The 24,195-nt window shown below is 45.8% G+C and overlaps 1 protein-coding gene across 1 annotated transcript in view; it reads left to right on the forward strand.

Moving 5' to 3' along the window:
• The window catches only part of NSUN2 (NOP2/Sun RNA methyltransferase 2), a 480,899-nt gene that overhangs the window by 159,731 nt on the left and 296,973 nt on the right, over window positions 1-24,195 (forward strand). The window contains exons 8-9 of the mRNA XM_069219708.1: window positions 18,801-18,875; window positions 23,358-23,488. Of these exons, the coding sequence (XP_069075809.1) occupies window positions 18,801-18,875; window positions 23,358-23,488 (206 nt within the window). The remainder of the gene's footprint in view (window positions 1-18,800; window positions 18,876-23,357; window positions 23,489-24,195) is intronic.

Here is a 24,195-nt window from a genome sequence, read left to right on the forward strand (position 1 = left end):
ATTGATGGGTTTTTACTTTTCAGCATGTCTGAGTCCTTTAAGGTCCACAGGAATGTCCTGGTGAGGCCTAACAGACATTACAGTGTGCTTAAACGCGCCAACACTATTTAGTAGATAAAGTGGCATAAAAAAAAAAAAAAGAAATAAGAATAAAGGATTTGTGCCACAAATAATTGACTAACAAAGACGCGGTATCCATGTTAATACTTTCTTCCTCAATATCGAAACAAGCTTAAAATAGAGTAAGTTTGTGAGCCCAAGTATTTAAGGACTTACAACCTAGACTTTTAACAAAATACTTTGTAGAAGACCCATGTAAGGGGAGACCCATTTAGTGAATGGATTTTAATGCCAATTGTGTTATAAGATTGCCCTAAATAAAAAGGATGTAATTCGTAAAATCAATTTACTGTATTGTCATATGTCTACACGGCAATGCATCTAACTCAATAAATAGTTAAAATACACATGTAGAACTACAGGATGAAAGCTTGAGTAGTTGCAATTAAGTACAACGTATGTTTCAATAGCTTTACACGCACTTTTTCTTTTGGGAAACTGTTTGCATGTCAGTCCAACGTCGCTTTGTCCTAAATAGGGCAGTTCTACTTCATTTATGTATTCAAATATGTTAATTACATTTCATGAGTCCTGGGATATTAGAGGTCAAACGAAGTACATTGACAGGGCTTGAGCTTAAACTGATGAATTTCAGTTTTGCAACCATAAATCCACGTTCACTATGCCCAGTGAACTTAGTCCTGATGATGCTCCTGTAATCTAAAAGAGTTGTAACGTAGTTGACATATACAGCCATAAGGACGTTTTTTTTTGTTTTTTGTTTAATTACTTGAACACAGAGTATAATGAACTGAAAGATGGGGACTTTATATACCATGCAATGCACTGCAATTGTTCTGTACACGGTCTTTAACCGTTTCATAATCATGCTCCCATTTCTTTAATCACTGTTATACAGTTTGGTCACTACTTCTAAGTGTATTGTAAATATGATAATAGCAAAAAGACAAGACTGGTAATATACTACAATATTTGTACATATATTAATGATGAGAAGGCGCTCAGTGGTTATCGTGAACACATGGTTCTAAAAGTAAAAAAAAAAAAAAGTGGCCAAAATAGTGCTCGCATTTAGGGAAAATAGATTTCCTTTTTGGGGAGAGGTACTTAAAAGTCCTACATTTTGAACAAAATCTATAGTGTTCTCTTTTGAATCAATCAAATGTCCTTTACTACTGTAATACTGTCAATGGTGTTTCAGCTTTACACCGTATGTCTGGTCATCATCCGAACGATGAACAATCTCACTGTGCATGAAGAATACAAGTGCTGTGGTGCATGAGAAAGAAGGTGATTGCATTGTAGGTAGAATGGTAAACAAAGTACGTCCAATAGCAGAGAGGATGGGGATCTCCTACAGACTGCGTAGAATGGCTCAATGGGCGAATGTTAACAGAGCTCCTGTGGCAGGCCCTTAGTTTTTAGTTTAACAATTTTATTTTGCATTTTCAGGTGAAAACTGGTAAACATGACACATCGCACAGTCACCAGAGATAATATATCAGACTTGCACATAATGGGAGGATCATTAGCTGAGACAATTGCCACCCTAGTCCCACACTGTGTTCACAGTTCGACAGAACCATAGTCCGGTTCAGAGATAGACACGATATGGATGTCGGATGCACCCAGTGATTTGGACATCAACCTATGGAGACCTATTGCCCTGTGCAATAGCTTGACATAGGTGGTGAAGGGGCGCCAAGTAGCATAGAATTTGGCTACCCTATCACCGATGAGAGCCGCCGAGTTTTTCCTTAGCATAAATGCACCAAACGCTTCCCTACCACATATTTATAGAAGGAGAAAGGGGCTGTTTCTAGAATGGTGCGATACAGAGTTGTGCTGCCAAGAGTAGTTGAGATTTAAGGAAGCCCTGAGGGGTTGTTGAGGGAGAAGTCTGTCGGCCCCTAGATCACCCAGCAGAATAGTTTGTAATTCCAGTGGGAGGTGGACATTGGTGATGGCCTGCTCTATGCTCTGTATCTCCACCCAGGAAGACTGAATCACGGGGCATGACCACCACGTATTTAAAAAGGTTCCCCTCTCACTGCATCCATTCCAGAACAAGCACAAATCGGAACCCTCAAACATGTTGGTCAAGGAATAAGTGTTAAGTACCAAAGTGTCAGTATAGTTATGTTTGTTTTGTTTTTTTTATTTTTTTTTGGGTGGGGGAGTTTAGGGGGTCAACTTAAGGAGATATCGATAGAGCTCCAAGATACCTTTGCGGCGTATGTTGTTCAAGTAAAGGGACACTATAGAGGCAGCATCGCATTGACATGCTAGACGTGCTTGGGTTCTGCCTGCCCAGTGAAATGCCTGAGTAAACTTGAAGCCATGATGTCGAGTGAGGGCAAATTTGGCAATCAAGTCATTCCTCAACCGCAAATCGCCATCGCCATCGTCAAAGAAATCCCCTAGAACAGGGGGGTGTCCCAGATTCCAGCTAAAAGAACTGGGATCTGTCATGCCGGAACGAAGTCGGGATTGTGTGACAGAGGTGTCATGAATGCTTTTTGTTGGCATACATCTCGCCAGTAAGACGTGAGCAGCAATGTCAAAGGCAACACGGGAGGGGATTGTGCTTGGAAAGACTTCACTAGCCATAATCACCCTGTCAGAAGGGAAGGGGAAAAGGCCTGCTCCACCTGGTCCCAGGGTTTCTTGCCAGCGTCATGATTCCAGTCCAAGGAGGGGCGGAGTTGGGCTGCCAGAACATAAGCGGAAATGTCGTGAAATACCAAACCACCTCTGAAACCAGCTTGCTCAGTGTTGCACCCACCACTCTTGGTGACTTACCTCTCCATAAAAAAAGCCAGCATTTTCGCCTGGATATGCTTAAGTGATGAAGGGGGGAGAGTATGCGGGAGAGTTTGGAGCACGTATAACAGTCCAGGCATAACATTCATTTTCAAGCTATCGAGTCTGCCCAACCCAACGTGTTAATATTGCAAGTGTATAAGTCCTTTATGAGAGGTGGCAGATAAATTCCTAGATAAGGGATGGCCGACGTCTACCACTGAAAGCCAGCATGTCTAGTGGGGTCCTCTAAACTGTTTTGGGGATCTGCAACCCCCACACCCTGTGACTTAGTGAAGCTGACTTTGAAGCCCAACACTTGAGAGAAGGCATGCAGCTCCTCCATTAGGGGTTGAAAAGTGGTACTGGGTTAGTAATAAAACAGAGGATGTCATCGGCAAATAAGGCCAGCTTATGTTCGGGGCCACCAAATGTCATGCCCGAGATCTGAGGGTTGGCTTGTATCTTTGCTACTAATGGTTCCATCATGAGAGCTAAAATGGGGGGATGCAGGCAACCCTGACTGGTGCCTTGCATAAGCTAAATTGGTTGGGAGAAGGAACCATTGATTTTGGGTTTGGTGCTAGGTTTCGGAAAGTGGTCCAGAATAAACTTTCATTTTGGGGCCTAAGGGGATTTTGTCCAGGACTTTGGTGAGATAACTTCAATCTACCCTATGAAATGCTGTCTTAGTGTCAAGAGAGTTGTGAACACTCAGCTACCTCCATAAGGGCCACCAGTATTGTCGTTTACTGGTCTATTGCGGATGAAGGTCAATTGTGTTGGGGCAATTATAGTCAGCGTGAGTAGCGTAGTCAAGCAACCAGAATTCAAGCAGATAGATTCACATCCCATCGATGGGCCGAAAGGAATGACATTGTGTGGCAGATTTACTGGGTTTCAGAAGAAGATTGCTGTGCGACTCCAACGCAGTATCGATAACCAACCCAGATGTTAAAAAACAATTAAAAATGCATAGTAGAGGCTCGATCAGAAGAGGCATAGGCTTTATAAAATGTGGTGGTGTAGCTATCAGGGCCATGTGCATTATGTGGGATTATGCTGCCTTACGTGAGGGTTTGCTGCTATAACTGCTCAAACCTCATCTGAGTGATATCTTGCTCCAGAAGGCGCAACTCTTCTGATCTGTCCTGAGGGCTATAGGTGCTGAGGTAATCATAGTGTCGCTCAGCGTCATGCTGTTGGGCTTGCTAAAGACTACAATAATAGTTACTAAAAATCGCTCAGATTTCCTCCGTCTTGCGGTGAAGGCAACCCTCCTCGTCTGCTAGTTCCCTGTTACAATGATGGGTGGAGTGGATGCGTAATTTTATCTGTCCGCCTTGTCCCCTTTTTCATAACATATTTGGTTAATATAAAGCAGTTTTTATACTGCTGACTTAAGAGATGTTCAAGCTCACACTGCAGCTGACGACGTGCAACATCTTGTGGGAGACCCTTCACTGTGGTGTGCCTCCACTTGTCTTATCGGACTCTCTAATTCTTGTTGATGGAGTTTATTAACCGTCCAAAGGCAGCAGTGTGAGAGATCAGCTCTCCCCAAAACACCACTTTTGCCTCATCCCAGACTGTCACAGGTGCCACATCCTGTGTAATTTTCAGGAAAATAATGTTCAATGGTATCTTTAATATGATCACGAAGGAGTGCAATATCATTAAGGTTCCATGGCCGAGGAAACAAGTGTTGTGGGGTCACTAAGCTGAGGGTCAACCAAACTGGGTCATGGTCAGAGATAACATCAACATCGGTTTTAGTATCTATAAGACTTGGCAGTAAGGACCCGGATACCAAGAAATAGTCTTTTCTTGAATAGGTTTTTAGGACGTTTGAGAAGCATGTAAAATCCCATTTTTGGGGTTGGTGGTGGCGCAGGCATTGGACAAGGTCAAGTGAGTTATACTGTAAGGAAATGCCTCCTTGGCATGGTTACCCCCTGACTTTTTGCCTTTGCTGATGCTATGTTTTGAATTGAAAGTGTGCTGAGGCCTGCTAACCAGGCCCCAGCACCAGTGTTTTTTCCCTAACCTGTACTTTTGATTCCACAATTGGCACACCCTGGCATCCAGGTAAGTCCCTTGTAACTGGTACCCCTGGTACCAAGGGCCCTGATGCCAGGGAAGGTCTCTAAGGGCTGCAGCATATCTTATGCCACCCTGGGGACCCCTCACTCAGCACAGACACACTGCTTGCCAGCTTGTGTGTGCTGGTGAGGACAAAACGAGTAAGTCGACATGGCACTCCCCTCAGGGTGCCATGCCAACCTCACACTGCCTATGCAGTATAGATAAGTCACCCCTCTAGTAGGCCTTACACCCCTAAGGCAGGGTGCACTATACCATAGGTGAGGGCACCAGTACATGAGTACTGTGCCCCTACAGTGTCTAAGCCAAACCTTAGACATTGTAAGTGCAGGGTAGCCATAAGAGTATATGGTCTGGGAGTCTGTCAAACACGGACTCCACAGAACCATAATGGCTACACTGAAAACTGGGAAGTTTGGTATCAAACTTCTCAGCACAATAAATGCACACTGATGCCAGTGTACATTTTATTGTAAAATACACCCCAGAGGGCACCTTAGAGGTGCCCCCTGAAACCTTAACCGACTGTCTGTGCAGGCTGACTAGTTCCAGCAGCCTGCCACAACCGAGACATGTTGCTGGCCCCATGGGGAGAGTGCCTTTGTCACTCTGAGGCCAGTAACAAAGCCTGCACTGGGTGGAGATGCTAACACCTCCCCCAGGCAGGAGCTGTCACACCTGGCGGTGAGCCTCAAGGGCTCACCCCTTTGTGCCAGCACCGCAGGACACTCCAGCTAGTGGAGTTGCCCGCCCCCTCCGGCCACGGCCCCCACTTTTGGCGGCAAGGCCGGAGAAAATAATGAGAATAACAAGGAGGAGTCACTGGCCAGTCAGGACAGCCCCTAAGGTGTCCTGAGCTGAAGTGACTCTAACTTTTAGAAATCCTCCATCTTGCAGATGGAGGATTCCCCAATAGGATTAGGGATGTGACCCCCTCCCCTTGGGAGGAGGCACAAAGAGGGTGTACCCACCCTCAGGGCTAGTAGCCATTGGCTACTAACCCCCCAGACCTAAACACGCCCTTAAATTTAGTATTTAAGGGCTTCCCTGAACCTAAGAATTTAGATTCCTGAAACCTACAAGAAGAAGACTGCTGAGCTGAAAAACCCCTGCAGAGGAAGAACAGAAGACACCAACTGCTTTGGCCCCAGACTTACCGGCCTGTCTCCTGCCTTCCAAAGAAACCTGCTCCAGCGACGCTTTGCAAGGGACCAGCGACCTCTGAATCCTCTGAGGACTGCCCGACTTCAAGAAAGACACGAAACTCCTGAGGACAGCGGCACTGCTCCAAAAGAACTGCAACTTTGTTTCAAGGAGCAGATTTAAAGACCCCTGCAACTCCCCGCAAGAAGCGTGAGACTTGCAACACTGCATCCGGCGACCCCGACTCGACTGGTGGAGAACCAACACCTCAGGGAGGACCCTCCGGCGACTCCGAGACCGTGAGTAACCAAAGTTGTCCCCCCTGAGCCCCCACAGTGACGCCTGCAGAGGGAATCCCGAGGCTCCCCCTGACCGCGACTGCCTGAACTCCATTTCCCGACGGCTGGAAAAGACTCTGCACCCGCAGCCCCCTGCACCGAAAGGAACGGAACTCCTGTGCAGGAGTGACCCCCAGGAGGCCCTCTCCCTTGCCCAGGTGGTGGCTACCCCGAGGAGCCCCCCCCCCTTGCCTGCCTGCGACGCTGAAGAAATCCCTTGATCTCTCATTGAACAACATTGAAAACCCGATGCGTGTTTGCACACTGCACCCGGCCACCCTCGCGCTGCTGAGGGTGTACTTTTTGTGCTGACTTGTGTCCCCCCCGGTGCCCTACAAAACCCCCCTGGTCTGCCCTCCGAAGACGCTGGTACTTACCTGCTGGCAGACCGGAACCGGGGCACCCCCTTCTCTCCATTGCAGCCTATGCGTTTTGGGCACCTCTTTGACCTCTGCACCTGACCGGCCCTGAGCTGCTGGTGTGGTAACTTTGGGGTTGCTCTGAACCCCCAACGGTGGGCTACCTTGTACCCAAACCTGAGACTTGTAAGTGGTTTACTTACCTGACAAAACTAACAAAAACTTACCTCCCCCAGGAACTGTGAAAATTGCACTGTCCACTTTTAAAACAGCTTATTGTGTTTTATGTAAAAAGTATACATGCTAATGTAATGATTCAAAGTTCCTAAAGTACTTACCTGCAATACCTTTCAAATGAGATATTACATGTAGAATTTGAACCTGTGGTTCTTAAAATAAACTAAGAAAATATATTTTTCTATAACAAAACCTATTGGCTGGATTTGTCTCTGAGTGTGTGTTCCTCATTTATTGCCTGTGTGTATGTACAACAAATGCTTAACACTACTCCTTGGATAAGCCTACTGCTCGACCACACTACCACAAAATAGAGCATTAGTATTATCTCTTTTTGCCACTATCTTACCTCTAAGGGGAACCCTTGGACTCTGTGCATGCTATTCCTTACTTTGAAATAGCACATACAGAGCCAACTTCCTACAACAGTCGTGTTAGGGTACGGCCTATGATTATCTGTTGTCCCTCATGATCCCTGTATGTACTGTCCAGGGTAAAGGAGAGGTCTGTACGAAGCAAAATGACCACCCCACCTAATCTCCCCTCCCCCTGGATTTTCAGGAGTGGAATTTTGTGGCATACCAATAGGAGCGGAGGCCAATAGTGTCAGCTAGTAGAGTCAAGAACAGAAACAAATCAACAATGAACATATCTGGCAGCAGCCAAAAATGCCTTCCCGCAGCTCGCGAAAAAGCCAGAGGGCCACCAAACACTTAACAGGCAAATATTAAATTAAAAAGGAACTAAAACGAAAAAAGCGATTAGCATTAGTGCAGGAAAGCATCCTTTTCAACATGGTTAGCCCTCCACTTTTTCCCGATTTCCGATGTGGCTTTGACTGTTAGTGCACAGGCTCCCTGCTAAACAGGTCCCCAGTGCCAGATCTCTTTCCCCAAAACTGTGCAGCTGTTTTGCACAGTTAGAAAGCTCTTTAGCTACCACTGTAATTCCCTAGTAAAAGGTACCCCTGGTACCTAGGTCATGGGGTACTTAGGAAGGTCTCCGAGGGCTGCAGCACCAATTGTGCCACCCTGAGGGAACCCTCTCCTAACCCACACAGTGCTGCCATTGCAGACTGTGTGTGGTGATGCAGGCTAAATTGAAAAACAACCTGTCACACACCCATGTGTGCCAGGTCCCCTATTATTGCATGTGCCAGTGTAAGTCACCCCTAAAGCTGGGTGCATCCAGGCACATGGGAGGGCATAAATGCATGAGCAGATATGCCCCCGCTGTGCCTCTGTTGATTCTGGGAATACTAAGTGCACAGGAAAGACATTTTAAATGCATGTGCTGGACACTGGTCATTACGAGTTTCACAGTTACGTGATGGCTTCTCTGAATCCTGGGATGTTTGGTATCCAACATATCAGAATGATAAACCCTCACTGACCACTGTGAGGGATTTATTAATAAATGCACACAGAGGGCACCAGAGAGGTGCCCCCTGAAAACTTAACCAGCTACTGCTGTCTTCACTGACTGGTACAAACCTGTGCAGCCACCCTAGACCTAGTTCTGGCCCCCTGAGGTGAGGGCCAACGCTCTGAGGCCAAGAACAAAGACCTTCTCTGAGCGATAACACCTCATCCAGAGCCTGATGAACATTCCAGGGCGGGAAGCTTCAAAGGCCTTTGCCGCCTTTAAATGCAACCCAGGTCTCTCCAGATGATGGAGATGACTGTCGCCCACCCCCACGTCCTGACCCCACTTTTGGCGGCAACACAGATGGGAAAAATAGTTAAATTAGGAGGGGTGTCCCAACCCTAAGGTGGACGAGCTGAAGTAGACCCTACTTTTCAAATTCCTCCACCTTGATTGGAAGGAATTAGTTATGCCCACTTCCCAGCGGAAGCAGCCATAATGGTGTAGTCACCTAAAGGTGGTCAGCACATTGGCTACCGCCTGGCACTCCCTGTTAACACCCCTAAATTGAGCATTTAGGTGGCACCCCTAGACCCTAGAACTTGGATCCTGACTATCTACGAAGAAAAAGGACAAAGGAGTTGGCAGAGTATCACCCCTCCTGGACTCATCCAAGTCTCCTGCAGCCCCTGCATGGAGGCCCCCTCTCCCCCCAGCCTAGTGGTGAGAGAAAACCTAACACCTACAGCAACTGCTGCACCTATGACCCCTGACCCCAGCTGAGGTGGATCCTTGGTACCAGTGATGTTCTCCAGCTCCTGAGAACCTGAGTCCACCCTGGGACCACCCCTGCCGGACTCTCCCACAATGACCACAGCCTCAACTCACAGGACCCCACTATCCGCTAGAGCTCTTATATGAGAAAACCTGACACCAAAAAACACCCTTTCATATGTCACCCTTGGGCATAGGAGAAGAGGACCAAAGGTGCACCTATGTCCCTGAGCACCCTAAGTCTAGAACCTACATGTTTGTTGTCCCCGACTGGCTTTCCAGCCAGAGCCTGGAGGGTCTGTCACAGGGTCAGTCTCCCATAGGAAACCATTGGTCACCTGACTCCTTATTGTACCTCTGCACCCAGCCGCCCCAGTGTGACCTGTTGTTGTGGTTCTGATCAGTGCCCAGTATTTCGCTTAACTCTCTGAGATTGGCTTTATAAGTCGTTGTGTTTGCTGAACATTGTTTTTACTCCATAGGATAACATTGATAGAACTTTTAAAATTGCACTGTCTATTTTTTAAACTGAAAGTATTTATGCTTGAAAGTCTACTTACCTGATTAAGAGGTTTTTAGGTTTGAAACTGAGATAAAATGAAGTGTTATTTTTCTAAATTGGTTTCTGATTTGTGTGTGTCTCATGTATTGCCTCTGCGAGTACAACAAATTCATAGCACTACCCTCTGATAAGCCTAACTGTTCACCCACATTACCACAAATAGAGCATTCGTCCTATCTACCTTTGCTATACCAATTGGAGATCCACTGGACTCTCTGCACAGGGTACTTTTTTAGTGCACTATATAGAGAGAGCCAGCTTCCTACAATTAGCAAGTTGGGCATTAAAAAAACAAGCAAACAACTGCAAGAAGGGGGTGACCTTGTATTAAGACCCATGTTCTCCTCTCAATCCCAACACCTCCAGCAGTCATAGCATTAATAGGTGGAAGAGAAAAAGAAAACAGTTATTGTCAAAAGCAGAAGAGAAACACCCCCCAGGAGAAGCATAACAGATAAGAAAATTCCAATCAATTCTCCTTTAATGAGGGTCAAATGGTTAAGGTGGTGTGTTATAATCAGAAGAATGGGGATGCTGTTCCTTAGCCGCCTGTTGCTTGAGTTTCTGGGCTTTCTTCTTGGCTTGGTGTGAGGGCTGGAAGCAGCCCCCAACCCCCTCCCATCTATCAGAGCACGGCCTCACGCTTCAACGAGTTGGTCCACATCAGTGGCGGGAGGGGCTGACTACGTGCATGCTGTGGTGTGCCAGCAGCAATCCTCTTGTCACAGTGGGTGAAGTGGATTCAGGAGCGTAAAGCCCCGTTGCTATGGAATCTTGTTACATTGCAAATATTGGGTTATATCCTTGACGTTTTTACGACATGCTAACGTGTGAGCCGAATCATACTTGTTTTAGTCACCATGGAAGACGATTGGTTCCTGCTGGCGTGTGGACTGGAAGATCTGCTTTTTTTAATGAAAGTAATGTCCCCGAGTCAGGGTATCCTGGAGCCAAGTTCTTTTGTTGCTGGAAAGCAGAGTATACTCTGTGGGTACTATAGGATGCTGGCCTGGTGTGTGGTGAGCACCTGTGGTGTTATCACCGTATACCAGGTCCAGGTATCAACTATTAGTGAAGCTTAGGCAGTGTCTAGGAAGCCAGGGCTCTCTAGAGGTAGCTGTGAATGAGCAGCCAAGACTTATCTATGTGACATGCAAAGCTTATGCAATACCACTATACAGCACTCACACATATGAACCACACAGTGTTACAAAAATAAAGGTACTTGATTATAGTAATGCAAATACTAGAATACTGAATAGGCAATCCCCCAACTGGAGGTAAGTAAACACACTATTATATACACATTAGGAATCAGTAAATAGCATAGAAAGCAATGGCAAATAAGGGTCCTAGGGGAGAGCCAACCCATATACTAAAACAAATGGAATGTGAAAGGCAGTCCCCTTCCCAAGGACGTGGCATCCGTAGAGGGGAGCTGGAGGAACTACTAACCCCAAGTACCATAGTGACCCCCAGGAGAGCAGAGGTAATTACCTGGTTTTCCCCAAAACCAACAGGAGGACTTTGAAAAAAGATTATGCAAGACCCAACCAAGACTGGGAGAACCCAAAGGTGAAGCCTGACAGACAAGGACCTGCAAAGGAAGTGGACCTAGTTCAATTAGAGTTGGAATGTCCGGTTGTGGCAGGAGCCACTACCCACCCTTCTGTGGATGCAGGACCAGGTTGACGGTGGACGAAGGTTAGCAGTGTAGCACAGGAGCTTGAGGAGTCCCAGAAGTGATGCAGTCGGTTTGTGGTATTGGAAAACCAACAAGCTTTGGTAAATGTAAGAGATGGAGAAGAAGGTTTGCAAGTCTGAAGAAGACCAGGGAGGTCCAGGGGACTCGACCCAAGGAGGGGAGTCTGGGTGACCCTCAGCAGCTGGAAAGTCATAAGAGGAGGCAGCCCCCACAGGCAACCCCCTAGCGGCAGGCACAAGAGTCTCAGCGAGACTCACTCAGCACACCTGAAGAGGAGTCCCACGTCGCTGGATCAGCAGGCAGGAGACTGTGCTTTGCAGGAAGGAGTGCTGGGGCCAGTGCTACACGGAGCCTGAAGATCCCTTGGAGGAGGAACAACTAAGCCTTGGTAGCTGCAAGAGTTGCCGTGCACAGGGGTACTGTCCTGCAAGGGCTTACAGTCTCGCCCTCAGAGTATGCACAGCTGGGGAAATGTTGCAGTTGCTGGAAGGAGTAGGAGAAACAATGTTGCAGAGTAGAGTCGTCGTCTGAGTTGCAGATTGTCAGTACCTGAAGGGTCCAGTTGCAGTCCCAGTGGGCAGAAGATAAAGTAAACGATGCAGGGGAGTCCTGCTGGAATCTAGCATGTTGAATCTGAGGACCCATTCAAGAGGGAGACCCTAAATAGCCCAGAAAGGGTCCTCTAAGGAGCCCCCAGAGAGCATGGAATCATACAACCAATACTGGCACCAGTATTGGGGTATGATTCTGACATTCATTATACCAAACATGCACAGGTTCGGCGTTACCATTATGTAGCTCGACAAAGGTAGTGACCTATGTCCAGTACACAGTAAAATGGCTTCCCTGCACTCACCAAATCCAGGGAAATGGAGCTGGAGTTCGTGGGGGCACCTCTGCTCATGCAGGGGTGCCCACACACACAGGTACTTGAACCCTGCCCTCTGGACTAGGAGGGCCTGCATAGGGTTGGCTAATAGTGACCAGGTGCACTGACCTGTAGTGAAAGGGTGCATGCACCTTTTCATGCAGGCTGCAATGGCATGCATGCAGACATATTTTGCATGGGCTCCCATGGATGCCACAATACATACTGCAGCCCATGGGGAACCTCTGGTGCCCCAATGCCCTGGATACCACATACTAGGGGCTTACATGGAGACACCATTATGCCAATTGCGGGGTATACTAAATTCAGGGGCAACCATATTTAAAGGGAGAGGGCACAATCCCTGGGGTACTGGTTAGCAGGATCCCAGTGAACACAGTCAGAGCACACTGACAGCCAGCAAAAAGTGGGGGTAACATGTCAAAAAGAGGGTACTTTCCTACACTCCCTCTAAGCCATGTAACCCCTATTTCCAAGGGAGAGAGTATTATCTCCCTCTCCCACAGGAAATCCTTTGTTCTGCGTTCCTTTGCTAGAGCTTGTCAAGCAGCAGGAGGGCAGAAACCTGTCTGAGGTGTGGCAGCAGTGTGGGCTGCCTGGAAAACCCCAGAAGGCTGGTAGGAGCAATGGTGGGGGTCCTTTAAGGAAGTGAGCTATGTCCAGTACACGGATAAAATAGCTTCCCCTCACTTATGAAGTCCTGTGTAATGGAGCTGGAGTTCATAGGGGTACCTCTGCTCATGCAGGGCCCAATCGCAGCCAGAACCGGGAGCAGAATGTCTGCAACAGCAAGAAGAAAGAAAGGTGAGACGGGTGCCCCTACTGATGTAGAAATGAGCAGGAGTTTGGACAAGGTTGATCATCTTTAATGCTTAACGGCTCGGAGCCACCAATAACGCACTAGTGGTGCAATTCATCATGCGCAGAAGTCAGCGCCTCACTTCACGCAGTCCTCTCATTAATGATGCGTGGTATCACAGTCCTTGGTTATGCCCCTGGGGGCTGTAGCCCAAGACATGAGGGAAAGTAGGCTCAATCTGGGAGGGCTGTCACCTCCGATCCACCATCCTCCGATGTTGTACCACAAGCCTAGGGTGACTAGACATCACAGATTTCCCCACACAGTCCCGGTTTTTAGAGGTCTGTCCCAGTGTCCCAATGCTTCTCTTAATTTTAAATAAATGTCCTGGTTTTTGGGACAAAAGTCAGATCATCTAGGGAAGCATAAGTTAAAGGGATGCTCTCCTTTAACAGGCACCTACAAAGAATGAAATAATTAATGTAATTTATCCTTTACTGTCCGGCAATACAGTGTCTACTTCCAGCAGAGAGACGAAGTAGTGAGCTGAGAGAGGTGGGTGGGGGAGGGTTGGGGGTGCAGGGCGGGATCTCAAGCCATAGCTAATTTTATATATATATATAGTCTTGCAGTGCGGGTGGCCTGGGCCCGATACGAGCCCTGAGCCACCGCGTGCCAGATGCTCTCGCAAGGCCAAGATAGGTCAAGACGGCCGGGCCCCCAAGAGAGACTCTGCTAATGCGGCCTGCATGTTACAAGGTGTGAGGGCCGCTGTCCACCACGCAATCACCCACTCATTTCAGAAGCAACTCGGCCCACGCTCCGCGGTCACCAGGACATGGCCACTGACTCACCTCACCTGGGGCGGCCTACAGTCTGCTCCGCTCTTTGCTTGCCCCCATGCAGCTGCGGTCAGTGCAGTCACCTGGGAGTCCCCTAATATGATAAATATTTTAATACATTTATAACCGGCCATGTCGTCTTTTCACAATTATTGTACAAATTAGTCAATAATTCAGTGTATTGCAAACACAACATTGATACAGTTATAATTATATGGACACTGTTGCATATAAAATATTGATATACCTGCCCATTTGTCTGTGGGTTTCTCTGTATATTGTGTAGCATTAACCACTGAGGACATATAAGATTAAATGTTAATTCAGTGTTTGTCTATGACGTATGCCAACATAGTATATAATATTTTTTTCATATTTTGGTCTTTATTTGTATACTTCTTACATTTTGTTTTAATTATTAAATATTTACTGCGATATACTGAATCTAAGTGTTTTTCATTATCCTTACATAGCACCTTGTTGGATATTGTTGTTACATCAGTAGTCTTGTCCAGCATTGGTATACAGGTTTTTCCTTTGGTTTTTATCATTACTTGTCAAAACATGGTATCAAAAACATGCCTTGGAGGCAAGACCCCTGTACTGGGTGTTCATTTCAATTGGTACTCCACCTCATGCACTTGTTTTAAAAAAAAAAATCGTAAATTTCATTGAAGATTTTCCTTTGTCAAGTTGTAGGTGGGCCATGAGGAAAGTAGTGTAACTCTATAACAAGGTTTGTGAATTGAGTGCACAAAATAGAGTTTGAATCAGCCCTCAACTGTCAAGTTTAAGTTCTCAGGAATACACTACTGGCAGTACCCTGTCTTGACAAACTTTGTTTTTTTGGAGGTTCAGCAGAAACTTCATTTTCCTGATCACCTCTGCTGATGGTGCTTTTTTTCTTGCTTTTTTATTTTTGGTCGGTATTGTGTATCTTCACTGATTTTATGAAAGTATTTTGAGTTTGTAGGAGGCTGGACTGGCTTGTAGTGAGTACCAAGGGGTACTTGCACCTTGCACCAGGCCCAGTTATCCCTTATTAGTGTATAGGGTGTCTAGCAGCTTAGGCTGATAGATAATGGTAGCTTAGCAGAGCAGCTTAGGCTGAACTAGGAGACGTGTGAAGCTACTACAGTACCACTTAGTGTCATATGCACAATATCATAAGAAAACACAATACACAGTTATACTAAAAATAAAGGTACTTTATTTTTATGACAATATGCCAAAGTATCTTAGAGTGTACCCTCAGTGAGAGGATAGGAAATATACACAAGATATATATACACAATAGCAAAAATATGCAGTATAGTCTTAGAAAACAGTGCAAACAATGTATAGTTACAATAGGATGCAATGGGGAAACATAGGGATAGGGGCAACACAAACCATATACTCCAAAAGTGGGATGCGAACCACGAATGGACCCCAAACCTATGTGACCTTATAGAGGGTCGCTGGGACTATTAGAAAATAGTGAGAGTTAGAAAAATAACCCTCCCCAAGACCCTGAAAAGTGAGTGCAAAGTGCACTAAAGTTCCCCTAGGGACAAAGAAGTCGTGTTAGAGGAATAATGCAGGAAAGACACAAACCAGCAATGCAACAACTGTGGATTTCCAATCTAGGGTACCTGTGGAACAAGGGGACCAAGTCCAAAAGTCACAAGCATGTCGGAGATGGGCAGATGCCCAGGAAATGCCAGCTGCGGGTGCAAAGAAGCTTCTACTGGACAGAAGAAGCTGAGGTTTCTGCAGGAACGAAAAGGGCTAGAGACTTCCCCTTTGGTGGACGGATCCCTCTCGCCGTGGAGAGTCGTGCAGAAGTGTTTTCCCGCCGAAAGAACGCCAACAAGCCTTGCTAGCTGCAAATCGTGCGGTTAGCGTTTTTGGACGCTGCTGAGGCCCAGGAGGGACCAGGAGGTCGCAAATTGGACCAGCAGAGAGAGGGGACGTCGAGCAAGACAAGGAGCCCTCTCTGAAGCAGGTAGCACCCGGAGAAGTGCCAGAAACGGGCACTACGAGGATGCGTGAAACGGTGCTCGCCGAAGTTGCACAAAGGAGTCCCACGTCGCCGGAGACCAACTTAGAAAGTCGTGCAATGCAGGTTAGAGTGCCGTGGACCCAGGCTTGGCTGTGCACAAAGGATTTCCGCCGCAAGTGCACAGGGGCCGGAGTAGCTGCAAAAGTCGCGGTTCCCAGCAATGCAGCCCAGCGAGGTGAGGCAAGGACTTACCTCCACCAAACTTGGACTGAAGAGTCACTGGACTGTGGGGGTCACTTGGACAGAGTTGCTGGATTCGAGGGACCTCGCTCGTCGTGCTGAGAGGAGACCCAAGGGACCGGTAATGCAGCTTTTTGGTGCCTGCGGTTGCAGGGGGAAGATTCCGTCGACCCACGGGAGATTTCTTCAGAGCTTCTGGTGCAGAGAGGAGGCAGACTACCCCCACAGCATGCACAAGCAGGAAAACAGTAGAGAAGGCGGCAGGATCAGCGTTAAAGAGTTGCAGTAGTCGTCTTTGCTACTATGTTGCAGGTTTGCAGGCTTCCAGCGCGGTCAGCAGTCGATTCCTTATCAGAAGGTGAAGAGAGAGATGCAGAGGAACTCGGCGGAGCTCTTGCATTCGTTATCTGAAGTTTCCCCAGAGACAGAGACCCTAAATAGACAGAAAAGAGGGTTTGGCTACCTAGGAGAGAGGATAGGGTAGCAACACCTGAAGGAGCCTATCACAAGGAGTCTCTGACGTCACCTGGTGGCACTGGCCACTCAGAGCAGTCCAGTGTGCCAGCAGCACCTCTGTTTCCAAGATGGCAGAGGTCTGGAGCACACTGGAGGAGCTCTGGACACCTCCCATGGGAGGTGCAGGTCAGGGGAGTGGTCACTCCCCTTTCCTTTGTCCAGTTTCACGCCAGAGCAGGGCTAAGGGGTCCCCGAACCGGTGTAGACTGGCTTATGCAGAATTGGGCACCTCTGTGCCCAACAAAGCTTTTCCAGAGGCTGGGGGAGGCTACTCCTCCCCTGCCTTCACACCATTTTCCAAAGGGAGAGGGTGTCACACCCTCTCTCAGAGGAAGTTCTTTGTTCTGCCATCCTGGGCAGGCCTGGCTGGACCCCAGGAGGGCAGATGCCTGTCTGAGGGGTTGGCAGCAGCTGTAGTGAAACCCCAGGAGGGGCAGTTTGGCAGTACCAGGGTCTGTGCTACAGACCACTGGGATCATGGAATTGTACCAACAATGCCAGGATGGCATAGAGGGGGCAATTCCATGATCATAGACATGTTCCATGGCCATATTCGGAGTTACCATTGTGAAGCTACATATAGGTAGTGACCTATATGTAGTGCACGCGTGTAATGGTGTCCCCGCACTCACAAAGTTCAGGGAATTGGCTCTGAACAATGTGGGGGCACCTTGGCTAGTGCCAGGGTGCCCTCACACTAAGTAACTTTGCACCTAACCTTTACCAGGTAAAGGTTAGAAATATAGGTGACTTATAAGTTACTTAAGTGCAGTGTAAAATGGCTGTGAAATAACGTGGACATTATTTCACTCAGGCTGCAGTGGCAGGCCTGTGTAAGAATTGTCAGAGCTCCCTATGGGTGGCAAAAGAAATGCTGCAGCCCATAGGGATCTCCTGGAACCCCAATACCCTGGGTACCTCAGTACCATATACTAGGGAATTATAAGGGTGTTCCAGTAAGCCAATGTAAATTGGTAAAAATGGTCACTAGCCTGTTAGTGACAATTTGGAAAGAAATGAGAGCATAACCACTGAGGTTCTGATTAGCAGAGCCTCAGTGAGACAGTTAGGCACCACACAGGGAACACATACATATAGGCCACAAACTTATGAGCACTGGGGTCCTGACTAGCAGGGTCCCAGTGACACATGACAAACATACTGAAAACATAGGGTTTTCACTATGAGCACTGGGCCCTGGCTAGCAGGATCCCAGTGAGACAGTGAAAACACCCTGACATACACTCACAAACAGGCCAAAAGTGGGGGTAACAAGGCTAGAAAGAGGCTACTTTCTCACAGAGTTTTATTATGCTTTTGTTTCATACTGTTGATTTAATCTTCAAGTAGAAGTAAGCCAAAATTGAATTAAGGCAGCCTTTTGTAAGAAGTGACAGCAGTTTTATAATTGTGCACTTATTCGTTTCCTTCTTGAGCCTAATCTGAAGATTTCTTGCTGTGCGTGCAGAGCCTTTCTTTTTGGTTTTGCGATTGGGCTGAAAAAAACTGTTCTAGTCTGGCAGCCTTCACTTCAGCATGAAGTTGATAAACCTTATGGGTTTTTCCTTGGGAATCTGTGGCAACCTGTGGTTTTTGTACAGTGTCTTAAGTCGGTACTGCCACTTAGCACTTCTGTTCTATGCTTGCCAATGCTGCTGGACACCAGTGTGATAACAAATTATCGCTTTGTGTGCGTTTGACTCACCAGAGGTAGTAAAAACAAGACTTAATATAGGAGTTGAAAAATGTTAGAAATTCAGCTACAGTATTTGACATTATATAGCACACAATAAGCCCTTTAGTGCATGGATTTTGAGTTAGCATTCTACTTCTGCATTGGACCAGGGAGTTAAAACTGTGTAAGTATTTGTTTTGTCTGTGGCATTTTTCAGGGCAAAGAATATAATCTAACTTTCCTGTTTTCCGGTGATGTAGGACTTTCCGGGAGTGTAGGATAAATAGGCAGATGGTAGGAACATATGATTTTTGTATGTGTCTTTATATGTGATGCTTAAATTGTACTAGTTAAAAGCTATTGTTGCAACTTTTCTTGTTTTTTAGTGGGGATGGCACCATGAGGAAAAACATTGATGTCTGGAAGAAATGGACTACACTTAACAGCTTACAACTACACGGGTGAGTACTCCAGCTTCACAACCCTATACAATGTGCCAGATACCTTTTTAAACTATTGAGCCCCTCTGTTTTATTGTAATTGTAACATTTCTGTGCTGCAGCCACAATGCATTTTTGTAATCTAGCCCTAAAATCTTATGCGTCTAATACCCCTATGCCAGATGCAGCTGTTTAAGAGTGTATATTCTCTCTACACCTTTAACAAAATGGAAGAGGCCATATGCTTCAAAGATGGTCATTCAATTAACTATGAAATATCTTTTGCTCTTCTCGCTCTCCTTTCTGCGTCATCTGTTTGTATTCTGTAGTGAGTGATCGTTTTGGTGGTACATAAGTGCCATGTTTGGTGAGTATCTCTAATTCGGCTCTTCAGTCCAGTTTCCTCATGCTGTTGATGTACTTTCTACCACATTTATCTCCACATGAGGGATAGGTGTGATTTGATAGATCACGGTTTGCAGCAGTATAGGGCCAATGTTGTCCTCCTCAACCTCTGGTTGTGGGAGCTATGCCATTGGGTGGTATTGGTAATATGCATGCTGTTCTTGGGCACAAAGGTAAAAGTGTGGTGCTGCAAAGACCCCCCACCCAGATTGCATGGTAGCATCAGGATCTCCCATTTTAACGTGGGGTTTTTACCCTCTCATGCTACTGTTCTCATTAATCCTTCTAGTTGGAAGAATGCGGCTCTTGGTATTGATATTTTGTTAAAAAGATACAATCACCCGGCAGAATACTCATTTTTGTTAGTGCCACTTGCCTCACCAGTGCTTAATTTGTATTTGTTGTTTCCGGTGCTGAGCACCGGCAGTTATTTTTGTGGGCCGGGGCTTATTCTTCTGCCTCAAGAATTTGCTGCGTGCAAAAGACACATATGGGAAAGACGGAAGAAGAGAAAAGTGAAAAAACTTCACAGTTAGCAAGCTGAAAGCTGCGAGAGTGAGCTAGAGAGGCAGGGAGTGGCTGTAAATAGATTAGAGAGGCCCGAGATGGCTTCAGGGTTACGTTGCCTCCGCATTCAGTGCTCCACATTTAATTTCAGCAGCAATGTTTCAGAGGAGAGCTTTGAGCACCGGCATGTTTTCATTTACAAATTAAGCACTGTGCCTCGCCAATGACCGTGGAAGTATAATCCAGTGCTACCTGTCTCCAGTTTGGAGATTACTTCACCATTGTTAGCCACCATTATTTTGTCCTCTCTAGTGTTCATTATGCCTAGTTAATTAGCTGAATATTCTTACCATTTGAGTTCGTATTTAAATGGAGTTACTTTCGAAGGTCGAGTGAGTCGGAAAATCGCTGACTTGGTCCATTTAATATGGAGCCGGATAAATATCCAAATCATATATACTCGCCCGAATGATAGATCAGAGGTGTTCATGTGGGTTTTTCAAATAGATGACCATAGCAGCAGAGAGAGATGCTATGAGCTTGTGGTCTGTACAGTTGAGTGAGCAGGGTACATAGCATTAACACAGCTTGCAAGATACAGTTTCTAGCGCTATATCAAAAAAGATTCAGTATCTAGTCCTGCATGTTGTGAAGTTAGTCAGATATGTTGCCATTTACTTGGATCCAAGACACAGGGCTTGAGTACAGTAGGGTTATCCAATCTGCAATGGCAGCTGGCATACCAATCCACTTTAGTATTTTAATTCTATATTTCCACTCAAGTGAGTCAAATGCCTTTATGGCATCCAGGCGTACCACCACAGACTTAGGATCGAGCACCAATTTATGTACAAGGGCAAATATAGTGTGGAAGTTGCGTGATGTGGCTATCTCTGGTACAAAGCAGGCCTGCTCAGGTCTGACTTAGTCAGGGAGCATGGGGGGGGATCCTAGTGGCTATAACTATAGCTAGAGTTTTAGTGTCCGTGTTTATAGGTGACTGTGGTCTGTAAAATTTGCATTGTGTGGGTCCTTTTCCAGGCTTTAGGATTGTGAGAATAGTGCTTCTCTCATGGTTGGGGCCAGCAGGCCTGTTCCCTTGTTCTTCATACAGTGTCAGTCAATACAGAACTAAAAGTGGTGCATATTCCCTATAGAACTGTCCGGCAGCCCACTGGGACCAGGTGTTTTTCTTCTTGGAAACCCTTTTAATTGCTGTAAGGATCTCTTCCACAGTGATTGGTTGTAAGTGGATGTGTAAGTGGCACCTTACCTGTAGTTACTAACTTTTTCTCCCTCTTACACCGAAATCCCAATCATGTCAGCGGCACAGTATTCTCCCACCTTCTCCCCCTTGTACCAACCTGTAAATTACCATAAATTTCATCACGCTCCCATGTGAACACAGCTAACCTAATAGCATTGTGGTGTTTTCCTAAGTGCACTTCCTGAGTGCAAAACTCAGTCCACTGCTTGTTTGCAGAGGTAAATTGTGAGTTGTGAAATCCATGCATTTCTACTGTGCATGTGGTTGCAGTGAGTTCAGACACATGAAGTTTGCTGCGTGCTCAGTGTTTTTTGCAGTGAATGTTGTTGCTTTATCATTCACATAAGTCTTTTTATGTCCAAAACCCAAACCCCATGCTCCATTGGTAGGATAGTCTTAAGAAGGGTCAGTGTGATCTCTCCACAGTGCATCTACCCTCTTTAGCCAATCACAATTTGCCTCGCTATCGCTCAGTGTCACCCAGTGGCTCACCCACAGTTTATTTTCTTCACAGTCTGTCTCATTGTGACTTTTTTTTCTTTGCAGTGTTGGCATTGCTTATTGTGGACTCATAATGATGTGTGTCTTTACGTCAAGATTTATTTTTAGCCACACCGGGTACAACATGGCATATTCAGTGCCCGCTTGTTGTCTCTGTTACTTTATGGGATTATATTTCCACCTAGCCTCTTGTTGTGCCAGTGTAAGGCCTGGGTATATGGTTTTTTGATTCCCGAAGTATTTTAGCTCTTTCTTTTCTCTGGCCTGCTGAAACACTATCGCAGTCCAGAAAGTTTAACGGACTGGCAATAATTAGATGGACAGGGGTCCTTGGCATGTATCTGGGTGCCGGTGATCTGTGTGCTCATTCTGTTGTGAATTGGCAGGAGATGAGGTGTACTCCAAGCATTTCCACCATCTTCTCAAAATACAGGTCAAGCTGGCCATTTTTGGTTGACTCTGGCACCCCCAAGATGTGAAGATGGTTACTCCTCGACCTAGCCTCCAGGTTTTCATTATTCCTGGGTTACTAGGAAGAGGCGTTCCATATCCAAGGGTTTTTCTCTATTTTCTTTGGCCCCGTCTTCCATATACTATATTCGCTGTTCCACTTCTGTCAGACAAGTTTTTTGTCTATCTGTTTGAGTTCATGAGCTAGATGGGCATTAACTTGTTAAGCTGGCAAAATCTATTTAGCCGCTCCCGCAGTGCAGTTTTGCTGAGCTATACTTCTTAGTCCAGCTCATTTTACAGCTGCATTGAGGATCTGCAGCCAGCCACGCAGCAAATTTCTATTTCACAGAGTGATAGTGCTCACCATCAGCAAAAACCCACCTTCCCTCAGTACTAATTGGCCAGATATGGCACAAACAGGTCTCTTAACCCTATTACTGCTGGCATTCATGTTGTGCTTTATATCTGGGTCCCACTGCTTTAGTTAAGCATTTTGGCTCTCTAGCTGGCAATAGCTCTTTAATATGTCTCATGATTGAACTGGTTTCCCGGGCTTCAACGTCACTCTTTCTCCAGGCGTCAGTCCTTGTTTATCTTTGTGAAGGTTATGTCACTATTTTGGCTGACTTTTGCAAACATTTACTAAGTGTTAAATTATCTGTTTGTAACTTGTTAGATCTTCCCGACCTCTGTTGTCTCCATTGTGAATGTTACTAATTTGGTTGTGCCAATGATTTAAATGGACATATAGAAGTGCAGATAGTCACTTAACCAGAGTATCTGTTTGCCTCAAATAAGTGCCAGGACTCCGCCACTAAAAGTATTTCCCAAGTGATGAAGTGCTGGGACTCTCCCTTTTACTTTAAAGGGCAGCTACTGGGTATGTGGCTGTACCTGACCATTCAAAGCTCTCGTTGTGCCTGGTATTGATGTACCTTTGGTAGGCACAGATGATTATGGGATTTTTCTTTACTGCAGCTAGTGTGCTGATTCTCTGATGAGAGATCATCCTGTAAAAGGCATCCTAATTGTGATGATTTTGTAGATCCCCAAGTGAATTTTCTTGTCATTCAGCATTGGAAAATGTGAAATCCTAAGGGATAAGAACTTTTAAATTCGTGAATATGGTTTTCTTCATTTGAAGCCCTTTGTCCATTGTTCATAGTATTCCTGTAGCCCCTCTGTCTTACCTTAAGTACAATGAATTCAGAGATTTATATTAAGTTGTCCTGGTGAGACATAACATGCTTGTCCTCCTCTGTTCAAAAAGCATTGTCTTACATGCAGCCCCATGCACACCGTGTAATGCTCATTGCAGGATTCGATTTAATGCATGGTATTTACTAACTTTGAACTAATCTCTCCTCCAGTTTACAGTTGAGGATTGCCACCCGTGGTGTTGAGCAGTTGGCAGAAGGAGGCAGAATGGTGTACTCTACGTGCTCCCTCAACCCTGTTGAAAATGAAGCAGTCATTGCTTCTTTGCTGGAGAAAAGTGAAGGTGAGTGTTTATTTCAGTATCTTCTAGCTTCTAAGCATTTTATGGCTCTTACAGTCTTGAAATTCGTGTCTCTTGAGGATTTATTTAAGAATGCTAATAAGGCATGAGCCATATCGAGAGTTTGGGGTAAGCGAGTAATGTAGCGTTGGTCTATGCAAAGTGAAGAAAATCACGTAAAAGCAAACTACTTTTTTTTATTGGTTTAGTGGATTTGGTTAGTTTCTGTTGGAGGAAGAGGGAGTTATGGGCAACATTTATTTCTAATAAAGGTTTTATGTTGCAAACGGTGTGGAAAAATGAAATGTACACTGGTCACAGAGAAAAATACGTGGATTGAAACTCTTTATCCTCTCTTGGTTCTGGGAGTCTTTATTTAGATTTTTTGTTGCTCAGTTTTACTTACTTTTAGTTTGTGTTTTGATATATAATTTGATGTACGTGAGAAATAAAAACTGACTTGGGTGTATTGCAGAATCGGAGACTGGAGAGTGTGTTTATTAGGTGCAAAGAGGCAGAAGTAGCGGGCTCAGAGACCCACTATAATTAATTCACCTATTAAGTTTATATCTTGATTTTGAGCGTCTTCTGTCAAGCTGCTAAATGCCCCACTCCAAGAAAATGCTCATCATGGGCGAACATGGAATTCGATGTACAGAGGACTTTACTGCAGTTCCAATCAGAATTATAGTTTTCATACAAGCAATCCA

This window comes from Pleurodeles waltl, chromosome 2_2 (assembly GCF_031143425.1).
Source record: "Pleurodeles waltl isolate 20211129_DDA chromosome 2_2, aPleWal1.hap1.20221129, whole genome shotgun sequence".
NCBI lineage: Eukaryota > Metazoa > Chordata > Amphibia > Caudata > Salamandridae > Pleurodeles > Pleurodeles waltl.